Source organism: Molothrus aeneus, chromosome 10 (genome assembly GCF_037042795.1).
Source record: "Molothrus aeneus isolate 106 chromosome 10, BPBGC_Maene_1.0, whole genome shotgun sequence".
Taxonomy (NCBI): Eukaryota; Metazoa; Chordata; class Aves; order Passeriformes; family Icteridae; genus Molothrus; species Molothrus aeneus.
The window spans coordinates 23,912,726-23,931,349 of record NC_089655.1 but is presented as its reverse complement, the minus strand read 5'-3'; the positions used below and the strand labels follow the sequence as shown (position 1 = coordinate 23,931,349).

The window sequence follows — 18,624 nt, the reverse complement described above, 5'->3', positions numbered from 1 at the left end:
GCACAATTTCCTATTAAAGGAAAGGGAAAAAATTCAGTTGAGATAAAAAGTGAAGAAATGGTTACTGAGATGAGCCATGACAAGTTGCCCTGGAAGATCCAGGGATGTGTTTTTTTTCCATGTTAAAACAAATCCTTGTAGCATTGCTGCTGGTGGGACAGGGACAAAAAATGCTTCCGTCTCTGGTTTGGGGTGAGTTCAATAATATTTCTAAAAGGAAAGGAAAACTTCTGATCTGCTGGAGCTCCAATATTCTGGATCCTGTTCCACTTGACTGCAGGAGGGGAATTTGCTTTTCCATCCTCAATTCCTCAGGTTTCCAAAAGGAAGGCTGATCATTGGAGCTGTATTTGAAAACTCAATCTACACAAATGCTCAGATAATTAAATGGTGGTAGGTGTTAGGTGATGTGGTTCATGTTGCACACAGAAACACTGATAGGATCATGAAAACAGAGACATTTTGGGGAGCATCTCAGGTTTAAACTTTTATTTCTGGCTGTTAACACTTGCAGGGAGCAGAGTTTAGCTCATAAAACAGCACCAAACCCAAGATGCAACAAAAATGTAAATGTCCAGATGCAGATTGCTATTGTCAGTGCTGTGTCTCGGGCTCATTTTGAAAGGAAACTCGAATACATGGCTGAATAAAGAATTTTGAAAGGCTCAGGGCTTGGTATTGAGCAGAGAAATGAAAATAGCCCAAGTTTGCATCTCTCTTTGTTCCTCTGTAATGGAGAAAATGAGTGCTCTGAGCAGCAGCACTAACGAGGCCCATTCTCCCAAGGCTCGGGACTGAGATTTCCTTGATTTTCTGGTGGCTGATAAATGGTAATATTTCTGTTCAGCTTTTCTTTTGAGGGGGAAGAATGGGCACATAATTTTCCTGAATTACGCAGCATTTCAGCAGCTTCAGGAATCTGTGCCTCTGTCAGATCCCTGAGATCAACCCTTCCTTTGAATGCTCATTATTCATCTTTAGCTTCAAATCTCACTTCAGTTATGAACTGCTAACCAGGGCTCTTCCAAATCACAACCAACTTGGGAAAAATGGGAATTCCCACTTAGGAATCTGCTTGCTTGGCCAGTTTGGGCATCACTCATTGTTGGGAATTTTCAGTGCCACAAAGTGAAACTTCATCTTAATGAATGATGCAAACAAATGTGGGCTTTACCTAATTAACAGCAATATATTTATATGTATATTTATATGTATATTTATATGTATATTTATATTTATATGTATATTTATATGTATATTTATATGTATATTTATATTTATATTTATATTTATATTTATATTTATATTTATATTTATATTTATATTTATATTTATATTTATATTTATATTTATATTTATATTTATTTAACAAATTGAAAATAATCTCAGAGAATAAACCCATCAGTGTTGCACTGAGGCAGTTTTTGTTTAAAAAAAGCGATTTTTAGCTGTGTGGTTTAAGCCTCTCAGAGAGTTCTCGAGCTCCCCTGTTCTCCGTTCCAATTTGCGACCCGATTGTTTCGTTTTGACGAGCTGCAGGAAGCCTCACACACCACAAGATGTCTCAGCGAGGAAACACATTTGATACAAGTGGTTTTTAATAATATTTCTCAATTTTCAGGTGTTTTCCTCGGGTTTTCCTTAGTGCTTGACGGGGGCTTTTCAGCAGCACACGGGGAAACCAAGCCTGCACAAATTCACCCGTTAGTGTGGGCAATAAATGGGGATTTTAAATAATCAATGATCCAGATCACTCAGTGGAAAACCTTAAGTGTTAAAAAGAAAAGGCTCAATGTAGGTGACAGCTAAGAAATTTTAAATTTTCCTGTGTAGGTTAAATGGAAGAGTTAAGTCAAACTATAATCAATTTCCACAAAGTTTGACTTTAATATATTAAATATTTTTAAACTGTTAACACTCAGGATTAAGACTGTTTGGAGTTGCTATCAGGAGACAGTTCTTTGCAGAGTATTTGCTCCAAAGTTACATTATCTTTATGGCCTGATATTATTTTATCTGTGAAACTGCTGCCCTCAGCTTTGACCGTGCAGGGAGAGCCCAGGAAAGTTCCCCTGCGGGCACCAGGAGGGATTGCACACATGAAATGTTGATTTTAAAAGAGGAGCAGCCTCAGCTTTTGCACCAGAGTGCAAAGTTAATGTTTTTTTTTTTTTTCTTTCTGTTTCTTTGTGCATCTACAACACTCAGTACTTTGGCCTGAGAATTTTCTCACTTTTCATTTCGCCTCCCTTTTTCATGGTATTGCTGTCGTTAATCTTCCCCCACCACCCCTCCAGATTAACTCCTTCAATTCTTCTTCTGTAATTCTTTCTTTCTTATTATTTTTTTCACCTTTTCAGAGAATTCAAGCTGTGTAAATACTGATGGACACAGAAGAATTGTGTGACCACCTTTAGACATTTCAGGTAAATTAAACCTTTATTATTAATCCTCAACAAAGGAAAATCCATGTAAATTCAATCCAAAATTATTCCCTTTTGTTGTTAATCCTCAACCAAGAAAATCCACGTGAATTCGATCCAAAATTATTCCCTTCTATTGCTAATCCTCAAAAAAAGGAAAATCCACATGAATTCGATCCAAAATTGTGGAATTGTGCTGGGAAAGGCATCCAGGCCTGAGCCACCCCATGAGGAGCCAGACATTAATTTATCATCTGTTAATGAAGCTGTTTGCAGAATGCCTTCATGTTTTGTGCTATATCCAAACGATACCACGGATTTTCACAGCAATCTGGGACGGGCCTGTAAGAAATAAAACTTCTCTGAGTTCTTGAGGGAAGGCTGAGACACTCACATTCTTCAGTGATAAACGTGTGTGCTTTAGATAAAGTAACTGAAAACTATCGATCAAGGCACAGTTAGCCTTTAACAGCCAAGCAGAATTTCAGAGGAGATTGGCCTTTGTCTGGATCGATAAAATCCTTGCTGCTGTTCCCAGCTATAATTGCTGAGACCAAACAATGTGCATGGCTCGGGTTTCAGAGCCAGGTGGGTTATTAAACTCACAAAATTACTTATTTTTGCAAGTATTTTGCCAGAATCAGGGTAATACAAAGGCCTAGAAACTTCTCATTGGCCAGGCAAATAAAAAAGGTAAAACGAAGTAAAAACAAGTCAACAAAAGGTTAAAACAAAAGTAAAAACCCAGAACAAAAAGATGATCTTTGCACCAATGAAAGCACCCTGTAAGGCTAAAAGGGAGCAGATGAATAAGTATGGGGAGAACAAGGAAATAATAAAAAATATTCATCAAAAGCCACGGCTCATAAAGCATTGTCAGGAGGTTTGCATACATCCTGGGAAAGGAGAGCGTTGAGGGAGGAGCTGGCAGAAAACAATGAAATGGGGTTGTAAATGTCTGTAAATGTCTGTAAATGCCTGTAAATGTCTGTAAATGCCTGTAAATGTCTGTAAATGTCTGTAAATGTCTGTAGGTCACTCCAAGCCCGAGGAGTGGCTGGGAGCTAACCCAAAAACCCCGGGGGAATCTGCTCAGGAGAGCATGGGAGCTGCACTGCCCTTGGGCCTCGTGGGGAAGGACAGGACAGGGACAAAGCCCTGCTGGGTACAGGCAGGGAGGGGACACACAGGTGACAGGGCTGGGGGGAGCTGTGTCAGTCCGAGAGCCACGAACACATCAGGGATGAGCAGGAGCAGCACGGGAGCACCGAGCACCGCTGTGGAACAGAATCCTGGAGAAACTGAAGCACAGGGAATGCTCAGTTTGCTCAAATCGCCTCCCTTCAGAATGTGTCTGGGCTCCTTACTGTCCATGAATCTCCATTTGCAAATGGTCCCTGCAGTGTGGTGTGTGCTGAGGGCCTCCACCCTCCAGAATTTACATCCCAAATTGCAGCCAGTTGGCTAATCCGGGCTGTGGGATCTGAGGAGATGGATGTCCAGAATCCAAACAGGATACCTCAGCTAATTAAAGTGCAGGAAGCAGCACAGAACTCAGCATGGCCCATTTACTTGGGGAAAAAACCTGTTTAATGTGCATACAGCACTTCAAAGTGGTGCTGTCTCCTCTGCAGCACTCAGAACTTGTTTGACACGGGAAAGTCTCTCCTTTGGTGCAGTTACTTGTCCAAAATGAGATGGCACAGAGACATTTTGAGCAACACCAGCTATCTGATACTGGAGAAGCCTGCAGTCCTTAGACACTACACTTCTCCTGGATTCTAAATTATTGGCTGTTGTCTCCCAGGCAAAGCAGGAGGGAGTGCTGCTCTCCAAATTATTCTGCTGCTCCACACCTTCCCTTAAAATGGCATTTCATCCCCATTTGGCTGGACCCCTGTTCAATGAGCTCCATGAGTTATTCCTAAACTCAGAAACCTCAATGTGACTTCAAACCACAGGGATCTCATCCAGGAATGGCCAACAGGACAGGCCCCATTCCCCTGGGTCTGTCAGCTTCAAATGGTGCCATCCAACCCCATCTCCCTGAGAGGGCACAGGGTCCTGCAGGCCTTGGGCTTCAGGCCCTTCTCTTTTTGTGTCCCGTTTGTTTTGTCATGCTGACTCTTCTGTCGGCACAAAGGATCAGGCACAGCAAACTCTTTAAGGAACAGGAGTAGACACGGAAGAATTTGAGCTCTTCAGTTACAGAACACCTGCAGAGAGTGCCAGAAGGCAACAATTAAAAATGGAAAATAGCAGAGTGAGCTGATTAAAAAATTCCCAAATCTGGAGCAAAATAAGCAGCTGACCCAAACAAACATCTGACCCCAACTCTTCAAGGCCTTTCATCCCATGAAAAGTTTTCGACCCCCAGACTTCAGCTCCAGTGCTTCAGGGCTCTTCAGATTCTGATTTCTCACCATCTCAAAGCATCCCAAACCCTTCAAAAATCCTAAAAGTTTTTCAGTGAGTAATCTCTAAAAATTCTAAATAATAAAAGAAGCCAAGCCTATGTAGGAATAAATTATCCCTGTGCTGCAGGTTGGACTTTAGCACCGGCAGAATTCCTGATACACCAAGACAATTCTGCTCATGGTGTTCAGCCAGGCAGTTCAAACTCCCCAAGAGGGATGGAGCTGGAAGCTTTGGAACCTTAGGAAGTCCCTGGGTATTAATTTCACCCCAGCACACGTGATGGGATCAGATATCCAACAATCCCCGGGCTTCCCCCGGGAGCACACAACACGCTGGGGTGAGCCTGGGCTCAGAGCTGCGCCCCAGTTCCCTTCCCAGCACCTTCCCAAGATGTGCTGAGTGCCAGGGAAGGTTCTGCTCCGGGTTTGGAGCAGGGCACCCCATCTCTGTCCCATCCTGAGGGAGCCTGAGTGCTCTGCTGGTCCAAGCACGATGGAAAAGCCCCGGCAGCTCCGGGAGCAGAGGAGCCCATTGATGTGTCAATGGAGCATTTATCTCCACGGGGATCAGCTTTTTGTGCCTCAGCAGCCTTGCCCTTAAGGGGTGGTCACTTTTCTCTGCCTCACTGAGGTTTTTATTTCGACTTTCAGGCATCTAATTGCCCTGAGAGCCTGCACCTCCAAGCCAGCCTGACTGATATTTATTTTAAATCTTTAAAATGATTCCAAAAGGTTGGGGTCACCTTGGGCAGATGGAACAGGCCTGCCTTCACTTCTCTGGGAAACCAAGCTCTTCAAAAATGTAATTTTTAAATACTTGATATTCTGTGAAGGGAATGGAATTGAGTTTATTCCTTTCCTTTGAAGCATAATGTAAAACATTTCTTCAAGTTGATGTGAGTGTCATTTAGTGTAATTTGATAACCTGCAGAAGGGCCTGTGTGCCTGAGAGCTTATTCTCATTTTTAGCTGTATGAGCTGGTCTCTTTTACAACTTTATTTCTCCCTTCACAACTTGCTTCTTGGCTAATTTGAGACCCTGGTGCACCCTCATTAAATCTCTCAGGAGTGTTTCTCCCTGAGGAAGTGCTGAGGCCACAGAAGTAAATTCTGCTTTATAACAGACACGTGATCAGATTAGGAGAATTCACCCTATACACATGCAAACATTTATAAATGTATCAATATGAAATATCACATTTTTAAACATTGAATTTTTTTGCCTTGGAAAACCAACATTAATGCCTTTTAAAGATCTTTTTAGGGACAGAAGATGCTATTTTCTATTGAGCCCGAATCACCAGAGCAGGCAATGAGAAATCCAGACATTTGCTCTGCTTTTAGCAAGTCTCAGCATGACTCAGGATTTAGCCCCTGGCAATTAATTAGTCTCAGTATTAATAACAGCCACTATTGGGAAACTTCCCTTTGTTTACTATTTCAGCAAACCCACCTGATGCTTTTTGTCTTTGAATAACCCATGCATGAGACAACAGGGTATGTCTGGGTGATTTTATTGCTGCTTCACCCTTTTATAACTTGACATTCCTGTCTGTTTATTAGTAAGAATGAAATGCAAACTTCCTACTTCCCACCTACTTCCTTGGTGTAATCCTGAAACCAAAAAAAGGAGAGCACAAGGGGACCCCTGGCACGGCTTTTCCAGCGGCCAGGACTGGGAAATGCCCACAAACCCCAGGGGATTCAGCTCTTCCCTGGCTGGTGTCCGGTGGGGAGGGCAGAGCAGCAGTGCAGGAACAAGGGGAGCAGCACCTCTGGGACAATGGGAGCTCACAGCTGCACCCTGGGGACAGCCCTGGAGCCAGGCTCTGCCCGGGGCTGGCTGAGGAGCTCGTCCTGCTCTGTCCTGCTCGTCACCACCTCCCTGCAGGAATGGTTTCCAGAGTGCAGAAACAGCCAAATCCTCTTGTACATAACTAGAGCTGCAGCTCTCACCCCACTCTATTTTCAAACAGGAAACACATCTATTCCATTTATTACAAAACAGCATTTGATCACTGCTGACCAAATGACTTGAAAAAAATTGAATCTTCATTTGACTTAAGCCACTGAAACACTGCTCACCTATTTTATTTCCATGTGCTCGACTGCCCCTTTCTCATCATTCAACTTGAATAACTCCAAGTAAATAAAAAAATAATAATAAAATGCTGCAGAGTCCTATCTCAGGTATGAGATATCCCATCAGGTACATCAAGTATCTCCAGGTATAACAGTAAAATTTAATATTATCAAGGTCCCTTATAAATATTTATGTATAAAAGTTCTTCAGAATCCTGTCCAATGAAGTCTGTTAAGAGTCACCAGAAGTGGATGGTAGAAATCCTTAAAAGGAGTTGAGTTCCTTCAGGGTGATGAAAGTCTCCTTTGACTTCTTGTACTGCCTGGCAAACGTGGCCACCCTCTGGAGAGCCTCCGCCAGCCCCTCTCCCGTGATGGCACAGCAGGGCTGCACGTACCAGTTCCTGTCACTGCAGTACTTCTTTATCTTGAGCTTCCTGGTGATCTCCTCCGCGTTCAGGGCTCCAGGCAAATCCTGCTTGTTGGCCAGCACCACCACCGGGACGTTTTTGATGGATTCGTTCTTTAAAATGAGCTCCAGTTCCCTCCTGGACTCCTCCAGGCGCCGCTTGTCAGAGCTGTCCACCACGTACAGCAGCCCGCCGGCGTCTTCCAGGAAATTGCTCCAGAGCTCTCTCATTTTCTTCTGTCCCCCAACATCCCAAAACGTCAGTGTGAAATCCTTCCCCGCTTCAATCATATCCACATTGAAGCCAATCGTGGGCACTGTTATAAAAGCATCTTTGTACCTGAGCTTGTAGAGCAGCGTGGATTTGCCCGCCGAGTCCAGCCCCAGCATGGGGATGCTGGCCCCCTTCCTTGAGGCCTTGGCGTTCTGCAGGCCCATTTATCCAGGGGATAAATTCTCTACTCCAGGGATATTCCCCCTCTTCCCTGGGGCCAGGTTGTGTCGCTGCCTGTCCCCCTGCTGAGGTGAGGCACACGCAGAGAGGGAGAAGAGGCAGCTGGGAGCTCTGGAGCAGGCGGAGCTCTGCACGAACACACGCGGCTTTTATCGGGGCGATAAGGAGCCACGAGGCTTCGGAAGGCGCAGAGCTCCGTGCCAAGCCCGTGGGTGGGACTGGGATGAGTAACCACGGCCCCACTGGCACAGGCACAAAGGTTACGGGCTGCCAGCTGGTTTGAGCAGCCGTGTCCCAGCACCTGCAGCCTGATCCATGCATTCCCTGAGCATGGCCAGGTCCTGGCTCTGACAGAATCCCCCTGAGCATCCACAGCCAGCTGGGAGAAAAATGAGATTGATGCCTTAAGCTTTAGCTTTTATAGTCTGATATTTTATATTCAGATTCTGTGCTGGTTCAGTGTGTAGTTCTGAGCTTCATGTTAAGTGTTGGTAAGCTCTCTTCACAGAGTAGGTGGGCAAAACAATTCTGCTCCAGCTGGGCACCAAGGACAAATGACCCAAATCTCAGCCCAAGAGCACAAACCCCGTGGGCTGGAGAGAGAAAAACAAGCAGGGTGGGACTGCAGGGGCTAAAGCTGGAATGGGACAATGAACTGCAAGGTGCAAATGGAGCAGAACTGATCCAAGGCAGAGACCCCGGGAGCGCTCGTGCATTTTGGGGCCATTTTGGTTCATCTTGGGTGCAGCCCTGGCTGGGCTCTGGTGCTGCCCAAGGAGGATCCATGGAGGAGATGCTTGGAATGAATCCCTGCTTTATTCTGGAGCTCTGCCCAGCCTCTGCTCCAGGGCAGCCTGCACAGGGCATCTAGATATGAACCCAAGCAGTGAGGAGGGGAGATTTATGATTTAAGATTTGTCCCTACTCAGCAAGCCGCAAAATGAGCTGGTAGCTGATTTATCAGTGCATTCATCTCCCACAAACTGATCTTAGGTGGTCTCAAATGTGAGTTCCAGCCCATGGACTCAATCAAACCCTAAAAGAACTCCACTAAAACTGGGCTCTGCTCTAAGCAGCTGCCTCAGTGACTCCTCCTGCCAGGGCTGTAAACTCAGGGAGTTTGTTTGTGTTGTTGGTGAATCAGTTCAACTGCACCCCGCAAGGTGGAGCCTAAATCCAGAGCTTGTGGTCTGGTCATCACTGAGCTCCTGCTGCCTCACACTAAAAATTCCTGTTACCTTCATTTTGCTCTATTCTGCGGTTGCCCAATGAAGATTTCCTTCAGGAAAGGGTCAAGAAGCGAGGAAATAACCAAGTCTTGATCATTTCTTTGGCCACCATTCCAAGTAGCAGAATAAAGCAAGAGGAGATAGAAAATTTAGTCAGCTATTAATGAGTTCCTATTGAGTATTCATTTTCCTGATAGTGGATGCACGTTGGGCTGCTCTGACACATCCTGAGTACTGCAGGAGTTGCCCTTACACCCAGCAAACCATTCCTCTTTGCTTCAGAAAGTCCAGAATCAGCAAAAAGATGTAAAGGTCTTGTACCAAGCTGCTGACTGATAGAGCAATCATTTCGATAATTGCCACATTGGTTGCGTAAAATCCACCTCAGCCCTGACAGACAAGTTGTAATCTGGTTTCTCTTGAGGCTAAAAGGGTTAGACCAGGACTAATTGGGGGCAAAGAGAGATGACAGTGGCACACTCCCTGCTGCACGTTTTTCATGGTTAATAACACGGCTGGGTGATGTGTAGGGGTTTTCAGGAGCAGGTCAGGATGTATTAAACCAGGGAAGAAAGTGCTTGCATTTCTTTACCAATGAATGGACACGAATGAATTGAAAGATGGGGAGGCAGCAAACTGCAGAACACAGGCTTAACAAATGGTCAAATGGACCAGAATTCCTTGATGGGATTCCAATAAAATAGGGATATCTTGAGCAAGGCAGGGATGGATGCTCTGTCCCCAGAGAACACTCACAGTTCCCCGCTCTGCGTGCTCCACCTGCACGGGGTGTTTATGGTAACAGCTGTTGTTTCCTCCATCAGCTGTCACTTCAAAGCGGGGATCCAGCAGACTCTGACTTTTTACGAGGTAATTCCTGTGGGGCTCTGCGGGTTTCTGACCGCGCCAGAGCCGCTCCCGGGAGGATTCCCCGCGCTGGTCCAGAGGTGGGGCCGCAGGACAGAGCCCTCCTGCTGCCGGTGCGACCCCGGGAGCCGGAGCGGACCGGACCGAACCCGCTCCACCCTCGCTTTGTCCAAGGCTGGCTTTGCTCTGCCGGCCTGCGACCTGTTGTTGTTTATCGCGGAACAAACGAACCCTCAGTAGCGGCTGCACCACCGGGATGTCCTGATCCAACATCGCAAACCTCGCCGTCGATAGGGACTCTCGGGGGACATTGCGCTGCTACCCCCGGGGTACTTTGGTCCAGTGGTCAATTGTACCGCGTCTCTTACCCGATCCAGTTACGTCCTCTGTGCCGAGCTCCCGGTCCCCCTGCAGAACCAGAGCCATAAACGGGGACAGCTGACTGAGCACTGACTAATCCGAGCTCCAACTCTGCCCTGTAACCCTTTCGTGAACCGAGCAGCAGAACGCAAACCCATCTCGTCCGGGCAGGCTCGATGGAGTGACGAGGGTGACGGATGCACGAATCGGGCAGCGAATCCTCACGGCCGGGGCACCGAGGGGAGGCGGCTCGGCTGCCCGTGCCCGGCCCCGGCTGCCGGAGGGACGGCGGGGAGCCGGGGCCGGGGCCGGCGAGGGCGGAGGAGCGGGCGCCGCTCGGGGAGGCGGAAGGGGAGGCGGCTCCTTCCCGCTGCGGCCGCCGCGCCCGGCCCGGAGCGCCCCGAGCGGGACACGGTAACGGGGATGGGATGGGATGGGATGGGATGGGATGGGATGGGATGGGATGGGATGGGGTGGGATGGGATGGGATGGGATGGGATGGGGTGGGATGGGATGGGGTGGGATGGGATGGGGTGGGATGGGGTGGGATGGGATGGGATGGGATGGGATGGGATGGGATGGGATGGGATGGGGTGGGATGGGATGGGGTGGGGTGGGACGGGGATGGAGAGCGGCTTCGCGGCGCTCGGGCAGCCCAGGGTGGGGTGCGGTGCATGCGGGGGAAGCGCGCACAGCCCCGAGCGGCGCTGCCGGCTGGGATGCAGAAGCCCAGAAAAAGGCCAGAAAAAGGCCAGAAAAAGGCTGGAAGGGGTGGCTGGGCTCGGCAGAGGGCGGCACAGCCCCGCTGCCGTCCCCTCCTGCCCGGCACGACCTCCCCGCGCTCCCCGCGCTCCGACCAAGGTGACTGGGAGCGGGAGCAGCGAGTGGCAGCCAGGCGCTGGTAAAGGTCTTTTAAAGGGTTTTTTTTATTTTTTAAGTTGAAGTTTTGTTATATTAGAGCATCGCGGCCCGGGGTCTTGCGAAATTGCCTCTAGTTTCGATTGGTTTTAAGTTTAAAAACGTATAATCGGTGGCTGGTTTGGGCTGCAAGGACTTTAAACTTAGTCTCGCTCATCTCCTGCCGTGTGCGGGGACACGTGTCCCATAGTCCAGGCTGCGCCCAAGCCGGCCTTAAAGCCAGCTTTAAATAATATATTTCCAAATTATTTCTGCTGGTAGCCTTATAAAGGAATTATTTTCCTATACACCTCTTACTGTGGTATTTTAAAATAATCATATTGGACTATTGGTTATTATAATTAGTAATCTTTAATGAATATGAGAATTTCCCACCTTTTTCATGCCCAAGCACGTCCACATTACACAATCCCCTGCCTAGGTGGAGATGGATCTAAATCCCTGTAGAGGAGCGTTCTGAGCCCTGTGTTGCCTCACATTTATCTCAAAAGTCACCAGTTTTATCTTTTGGCGCAATCTCAGCTTGGAAGAAAATGAAAGTAATGCCCTGGAAGGAGCTGTCATCCACAGCTGGAAGGGAGCGAGTGCCAGCGCAAAGTCTGGAGGTGGAGGAGGAGCTGGAAGGGCAGAACCTGCACCATGACTGAGCAGGAGTGCTCAGAGCTTGCTGACTCAACTGCCTCGCTGTGCTTCAAGCACTCCAAAGAGGAGAAGGTGGGGATTTATTTCCCTGTGTGGCTGGTCTTTCCTGAAGGACCTGAACTGATGTTTATTTTCACAGATTTTTCCTTATGTAGCAGGTCAGGATTTGTCTCCAATTTTGTTGTTTAGAGTGTCATGAAACCAGGCTTTGTCTTCCTTTAAAAATCAAACTATAATATTTTTTCCATTAGGCAGACAGGAACTGATCAAACGGATCAGTTTGCACTGATAAGCTTTAAAGTTGATAATCAAAATAAATGTTATTGATCTAAAATCAAATATTACTGATACATAACGTAGGTTATTTTCTTCCAGTATGTATTCTCCTATTGTCCACTGAAATTCAGGTTGATGTATAAAAAGAGAAGATTCCTATTAGTTAATTACTGATTTTGAGAGGAATCAGTCTGAAATTCTTCTATTTAAATGCTTTATAGAAAATTGCTTTAATCTGTTTTAAGGCCATTGTTGGTGAAATGTTCTCCAAATGCTTCCTTTAAAGGATGATTAATTTAAATCAGATCCTACACAGAAACACGAGGCAGGTGGGCTCTGGAAAATCAAATTCCCCTGGACTCCACAGTGCTGTTCTGGAGGCTGGATTTATTTGTCAAATCAAAAACATTTATGAGCCCTGTGGTTATATTTTTGAAGATAAAGAGTAATTAACTGTGCTGTGAAACCAAACCTTCTGTCATCCTGACTGTGTCTTTGTGTGTGCTTGTGCAGGATAAATATTATCACTGCAAACATCAGAAACCATTTGGAATTCCCACAGTTAGGCACTGGGGTTATTTTGGCTTAAAGATGTCTAAAATAGATGATAGAGCACGTGTAGTTTTAAGGAAATAAAACTACATGTGGGTACAGGCCTGGGGGTTTGGTTTTAAACTGAATTTTGTGAAGATTTATCCGTTGGAATCTCTAATCCTGACATTGGAGCAACAGCTTCAGCACGGATTCCACAGGGGTTTGGAAGGACCTGCTGTTGGATTTGTGTGCCTCAAATCCAAAAATCACCTGGCTGATGGTAAAAACAGTCATGATTTTAGTCAAAACCAGCTTGAGTATGTCGCTTGATTTAAGGCAGGTGATTTTTACCTTCCCCCCTCCCTCTCAGCACAAGCAGCTGCTCAGGCCTTGAATGAAAGTGAAGCACTTGCTCCTAGTTCTGCTTTCCTGCCCACGTGCTGAGGCTCATGCAGATCACTCAGATTTCCTGTCTCTAACAGAAAAACCAAAACCCTGAGGCTCTGAGCATCCGCTTCCTGAGAGTTTGCTGGGTTTTGTCCATGAACAGAAAAACCAAAACTCTGAGGCTCTGAGCATCCGCTTCCTGAGAGTTTGCTGGGTTTTGTGCACGGTCCCGTGTCCTTGAGGTGGAGTCGAGTCAGAGGCACCTGGAGACCCCTGGATTCTTGGAGCAGGACCGTGGCTGGAGATCAGGTCTGTGCAGGGGGGGTCTGCAGGGTGGAAGCCACGAGCTTTGCTTTTTGTGCAAGCCCTGCTCAGCAAACCCTGCTGGGCTGGGGCTCCGTGCCCTACACTCAGCAAACCCTGCTGGGCAGGGGCTCTGTGCCCTACACTCAGCAAACCCTGCTGGGCAGGGGCTCTGTGCCCTGCTCAGCAAACCCTGCTGGGCAGGGGCTCTGTGCCCTACACTCAGCAAACCCTGCTGGGCAGGGGCTCTGTGCCCTACACTCAGCAAACCCTGCTGGGCAGGGGCTCTGTGCCCTGCTTAGCAAACCCTGCTGGGCAGGGGCTCTGTGCCCTGCTTAGCAAACCCTGCTGGGCAGGGGCTCTGTGCCCTACACTCAGCAAACCCTGCTGGGCAGGGGCTCTGTGCCCTGCTTAGCAAACCCTGCTGGGCAGGGGCTCTGTGCCCTGCTTAGCAAACCCTGCTGGGCAGGGGCTCTGTGCCCTACACTCAGCAAACGATGCTGGGCTGGGGCTCCATGCCCTACACTCAGCAAACCCTGCTGGGCAGGGGCTCCATATCCTGCTTAGCAAACCCTGCTGGGCTGGAGCTCTGTGCCCTACACTCAGCAAACCCTGCTGGGCTGGGGCTCTGTGCCATCCCTGGGATCAGGACAGCTGGATCAGGAATGCTTGCCTTAGCTGGTACCACAGCACAATTCCAGCTGGCGCTTCAGCCAACACAAGGAAAAGGGAATATTTGACTAACAGCACTCTGAATGCCACTTTCCCCTTTCTCCTTCAGTGAGGAAGATGCTCCAGGACTCACGGAACAGATCCTGAGTGGCACCAGCAGATCCCGACCATGATCCCGGTCCTGATCAGCGCCTTGTGCATGAGACCTTTGAAATGGATTTTCGTGTGTCTGGTGGTGTTTTCCACGATAACCGTGTGGTACATAACCTCCTCCCCCAGGGCTGCCCTGGAGACTGTGAACCCTCTGTACTTCTACGAGTACGAGCCCGTGCACCGGCAGCCGCGCCCGTTCACGCTGCGCGCGCGCCCCACGTGCTCCGACCTCCGCCCCTTCCTGGTCATCCTGGTGGCTTCCAGCCCCAGGGACCTGAAAGCCAGGCAGGCCATCAGGATCACGTGGGGCTCCCGGGACTCCTGGTGGGGCCAGCGCATCCTGACGCTGTTCCTGCTGGGGCAGGACACGCAGAGGGAGGACAGGGCGGCGGCGCTGGCGGTGGAGGACGAGAGCATCCTCTACGGGGACATCATCCGCCAGGACTTCGTGGACACGTATGACAACCTCACCCTGAAGACCATCATGGCCTTCCAGTGGTTCTCTGAGTTCTGTTCCAGCGCCAGGTTCTTCATGAAGACCGACGCCGATGTCTTCATCAACACTCCCAACCTGGTGCAGCTCCTGCTGCAGCTGAACTCCTCGGAGAACGTTTTCACCGGGTACCCCCTCATCGATAACTTCGCCTACCGAGGCTCTGACAGGAAAAGGTTCATCTCCTACCAGGAATATCCCTTCAGGCTCTATCCTCCCTACTGCAGCGGCCTGGGGTACATCCTGGATGGAAAACTGGCCCTGAGGACTTACGAGCTGATGAGCCACGTCAGACCTCTGAAATTTGAGGATGTTTATGTGGGGATTTGCTTAAATATACTCAAAGTCAACATCACTCTTCCACAAGATGCAGAACAATTCTTTCTCTATAAAATCGACTTCGATATCTGTAAGTACAGACGTTTGATTGCAGTTCATGGCCTTACATCAAGTGAACTGATCCAGTTTTGGCAGGATTTGTCAGCCAACACTTCAAAACCTTGCCTTTGATTGTGGATTTATTTAGAATCTTCCATTGGCTGTGAGAGTGGCCTTTGGAATGACTCTGGCTGCTGGGGCAGTGTTTCTCTAGGGCATTCCAGTGCTTTTCAACAAAACCAGGGATTCCCAAAGCACTTTTCCAGGTGTGTATCCCACACCCAGAGGGTGCCTTGGAATGCTCTGTCCCATCTGCCTCTGCTGCCTTTCCATGTCCTCGGAGCAGCCCTGGGATTTCCCGCTGAATCTTCTGGAATGTACAAAATGCTATCGAGGAAAGATGTTCCTGCCAAGAAAGCAGCTTGGAGGATGCTTCCTGAATTCCTGCCTGGATTGGTTTTATTGCTTTATTGCCACTCTCCTTTATTTGTTCTCTGCCTAGCCCAAGCCAACCCCACCTTGTTTTCTGTGTAAACCTCCTGAGACTGCCACACCTTGTTATTTAAATTTCTCATCTCCACGAGGTTTCCAGGAGTGTTCCCAGCCTGGGGATCCTGTGGGATCTGCAGGAGCTGGTGAGAAATGCTGGAGATGTGATGCACTTTGTGTGTGCATATTAAATGGAGAGACTTTGGTGTCTCTGCTGGTGCTCCCAGACCAGGGGGATGGAGTGGAGCTCATGATCAACTTGGACATCCCAAAACCACTGGGATCATCAATCCCCCCACCCCTGTGTGTGTGTGTGTGTGCTGCATCCCAGGACTTTTGGAACCCTGTGGAGAAGATGAAAAACCATTTTTGTTGTGCCTGTTTCTTCATGATTTTTTTTATGCCTAGATGAATCATTTGGTTCCAGTTTGAAAACGCAAAAAAGAAGAAATCCGCCCGTTGCTACTTTAGAGAAGACCAACTCCTCCCTGTGTGTAAAGACCATTTTTTAATCACTTTATTCATATCAGCAAGGCCCAGTTCTCAGTAGTTTACACTTCTAATGGACAACGATACAGAATTTGCAGTTGCATGAACAGAATTGACCTGGACACATCCACTACACGGGGGAGGGACTGCGGAGACGTCCTGGCCACGCTCCCAGGGCTTCCCCTCGGGCTGGCAGCACCCACAGCCCTGGCAGCACCCACAGCCCTGCAGGGCCCAGGGCAGCACCCACAGCCCTGGCAGCACCCACAGCCCTGCAGGGCCCAGGGCAGCACCCACAGCCCTGGCAGAGCTGCCCACAGCCCCGGCAGCACCCACAGCCCTGGCAGAGCCCAGGGCAGCACCCACAGCCCTGGCAGCACCCACAGCCCTGGCAGAGCCCAGGGCAGCACCCACAGCCCTGGCAGAGCCCAGGGCAGCACCCACAGCCCTGGCAGCACCCACAGCCCTGCAGAGCCCAGGGCAGCACCCACAGCCCTGCAGGGCCCAGGGCAGCACCCACAGCCCTGGCAGAGCCCAGGGCAGCACCCACAGCCCTGCAGGGCCCAGGGCAGCACCCACAGCCCTGCAGAGCCCAGGGCAGCACCCACAGCCCTGGCAGCACCCACAGCCCTGGCAGAGCTCAGGGCAGCACCCACAGCCCTGGCAGAGCCCAGGGCAGCACCCACAGCCCTGCAGAGCTCAGGGCAGCACCCACAGCCCTGCAGGGCTCAGGGCAGCACCCACAGCCCTGGCAGAGCTCAGGGCAGCACCCACAGCCCTGGCAGAGCTCAGGGCAGCACCCACAGCCCTGCAGGGCCCAGGGCAGCACCCACAGCCCTGGCAGAGCCCAGGGGTCACCAGTGCCCCCAGCACCCTGGGGACACCGCTGGCTTTGGCTCTGCTCCACAGCTGCACCTGGGGCTGGGGTGGAATTTCTTGTGGTTTTTTTTTTTTTTTAGGGATGAAAAAGTCTTGGGGACAACACTCCTCCAGACAAGGATTTCAGTGTTCTGATGGGGAAAAAGGTCAAAGCTTTTAAAAAATAAAGGCTATTATTAATTTTTTTTTTTTTTTGGGAAAATACAGTATTGCATAACTGAGGGAATGATGCTTTTATTCCAGGTGAAATTCCAGCTGTGCTGCGGGTTTGGGAGCTGGGATTTGATTGTTCTCTGAGCAGGTACTGGGAGAACTGCCTTGTTCTGTGATTGTTTGCACATCTCAAACCCCACACCCCTCCGTGCTTCTCTGAGCCTGCCATGTGAAATGCTTGGAAATAAATTATTTACCACAAGAACACTGATACTACAGCACAGCTTGTATTGCTTTTTCCAAAATAAAAACGTAATCGTGACTCTGCTGCCTTCAGAAAATGGATAAAGCAGAGAGTGCCCGTGGTGGGGGAGGAATGAGAGTCCTGGGGAGGTGAGGATGGCCAGAAATTCTCCTGTCACCTGCAGGAACTCGGGGTTTGTGTGCCCCAAATGCTGACGCTGCTCACAGGTTCCAAGGTTCATACACAGTGATCTCTTTGTGCCACCTGAAGTTAATTGTCATTTACAGTGCCAGCAGCATTGGAAAAACATCCATCCTGCTCCTGGTTTTCTTAAAAAAATCAATTCCAAGTCTGGCTTGTATTTGATTCTGACTTTATTATTGCTTAGAAGGCTGTAAAATTCCTAACTGAGCTCCTGTTTCTGCTCAAAGCCATTTTAGGGAAGTTTTTAGTGTGAGCAGCCTGGCAAAAGGTGAAAAACCTTAAAAGTATGAAATAATCTGGGCATTGAAGTAGGGAGGGGCCAAATTTTATTGCATCTGCCTGGAATATTGTACTAAAAACAAAGTGTAAAACACAGGTTAAAGGTTTCTCAAATCCCAAATAAGTTGTTTTTTTTTTCCATGCAGCTGTATTAAATCAGAGTTCCAAATATTTGTGATTTTGATGGGAAAACTGTGGGGTTTCCTGACCTGAAAAGCCTAATAATAATAATAATAATAATAATAATAATAATAATAATAATAATAATAATTAATTGGGCAAAGGTGTTTGGTTGTTGCTGCTGGGTGGGGAGCAGAAGTGGGTTCCAAGGTGAAATTCCCAGTCTGGGTGTTATTTCAGAGGAGTTAAATGCTGCAGTGCTTTGTGTGCACCCTGGCACAAAGAAATTCCCACAAATCAGACAGGAGATTCCCTGTGCTCAGTGTAACGGGATGTTTGGGGCATTTCCCTACATTCTGCCTCCCATTTCTGGATGTCTGGTGTCAGAGAGGCTTCCTGTGCCCATGGGTGCAACTCAGGCTTCCAAAAAATGCAGGATTGGCCATGAAATACGCTTGGGAAAAAGAACCAAAGTGCTTTAGTTCCCTATTGCTGAGATAATTCCCAGAATCCCAGACTGGCTTGGGACCTTAAAAACCCCCCCTCAATTCCATCTCCCTCAGGGCTGGACAGAGCAGGCACAGGAGCTGCCCAAATCCACGGAATCCATTGTTTTCCCCTCAGGAATTGCCCTCCAGCCTCTGCTTGTGGTTCTGGCAGCTGCACCCACCAGGTTTTGCTTCCCAGAGCACCCAGATTATCCTCCAGAGCTGATCCCTGGAATTCTGAGTTCCCTCAGGAAAATCCAGATTTATCCACTGGCTCCCCTA

At 48.5% G+C, this 18,624-nt stretch overlaps 2 protein-coding genes across 6 annotated transcripts; one reads left to right on the top strand and one right to left on the bottom strand.

The window, feature by feature from the left end:
• Positions 1-2,420: 2,420 nt before the first annotated feature.
• Positions 2,421-10,539, bottom strand: ARL14 (ADP ribosylation factor like GTPase 14). Of its 3 annotated transcripts, XM_066556986.1 has the most exons (3): positions 6,926-9,905; positions 4,026-4,639; positions 2,421-2,765 (listed from the first exon to the last, which is right to left on the bottom strand). In XM_066556986.1, exon 1 carries the CDS (start codon positions 7,767-7,769, stop codon positions 7,188-7,190), a length of 582 nt encoding a protein of 193 aa, XP_066413083.1. In that variant the 5' UTR covers positions 7,770-9,905; the 3' UTR covers positions 2,421-2,765; positions 4,026-4,639; positions 6,926-7,187. The 3 variants fall into 3 exon arrangements, 2 of the variants coding, with proteins under 2 accessions (XP_066413083.1, XP_066413082.1); XR_010784213.1 differs by lacking the exon at positions 6,926-9,905 and adding an exon at positions 10,250-10,539 and having other exon boundaries at positions 2,421-4,639; XM_066556985.1 differs by having other exon boundaries at positions 2,421-4,639.
• A 93-nt stretch (positions 10,540-10,632) lies between these two features.
• Positions 10,633-16,924, top strand: B3GALNT1 (beta-1,3-N-acetylgalactosaminyltransferase 1 (Globoside blood group)). 3 transcript variants are annotated; one of them, XM_066556280.1, is made up of 4 exons: positions 10,633-10,655; positions 11,682-11,873; positions 13,162-13,307; positions 14,083-16,924. In XM_066556280.1, exon 4 carries the CDS (start codon positions 14,143-14,145, stop codon positions 15,127-15,129), a length of 987 nt encoding a protein of 328 aa, XP_066412377.1. In that variant the 5' UTR covers positions 10,633-10,655; positions 11,682-11,873; positions 13,162-13,307; positions 14,083-14,142; the 3' UTR covers positions 15,130-16,924. The 3 variants fall into 3 exon arrangements, with proteins under 3 accessions (XP_066412377.1, XP_066412379.1, XP_066412378.1); XM_066556282.1 differs by lacking the exon at positions 13,162-13,307; XM_066556281.1 differs by lacking the exons at positions 10,633-10,655; positions 11,682-11,873 and having other exon boundaries at positions 13,105-13,307.
• The last annotated feature ends 1,700 nt before the right edge of the window (positions 16,925-18,624 follow it).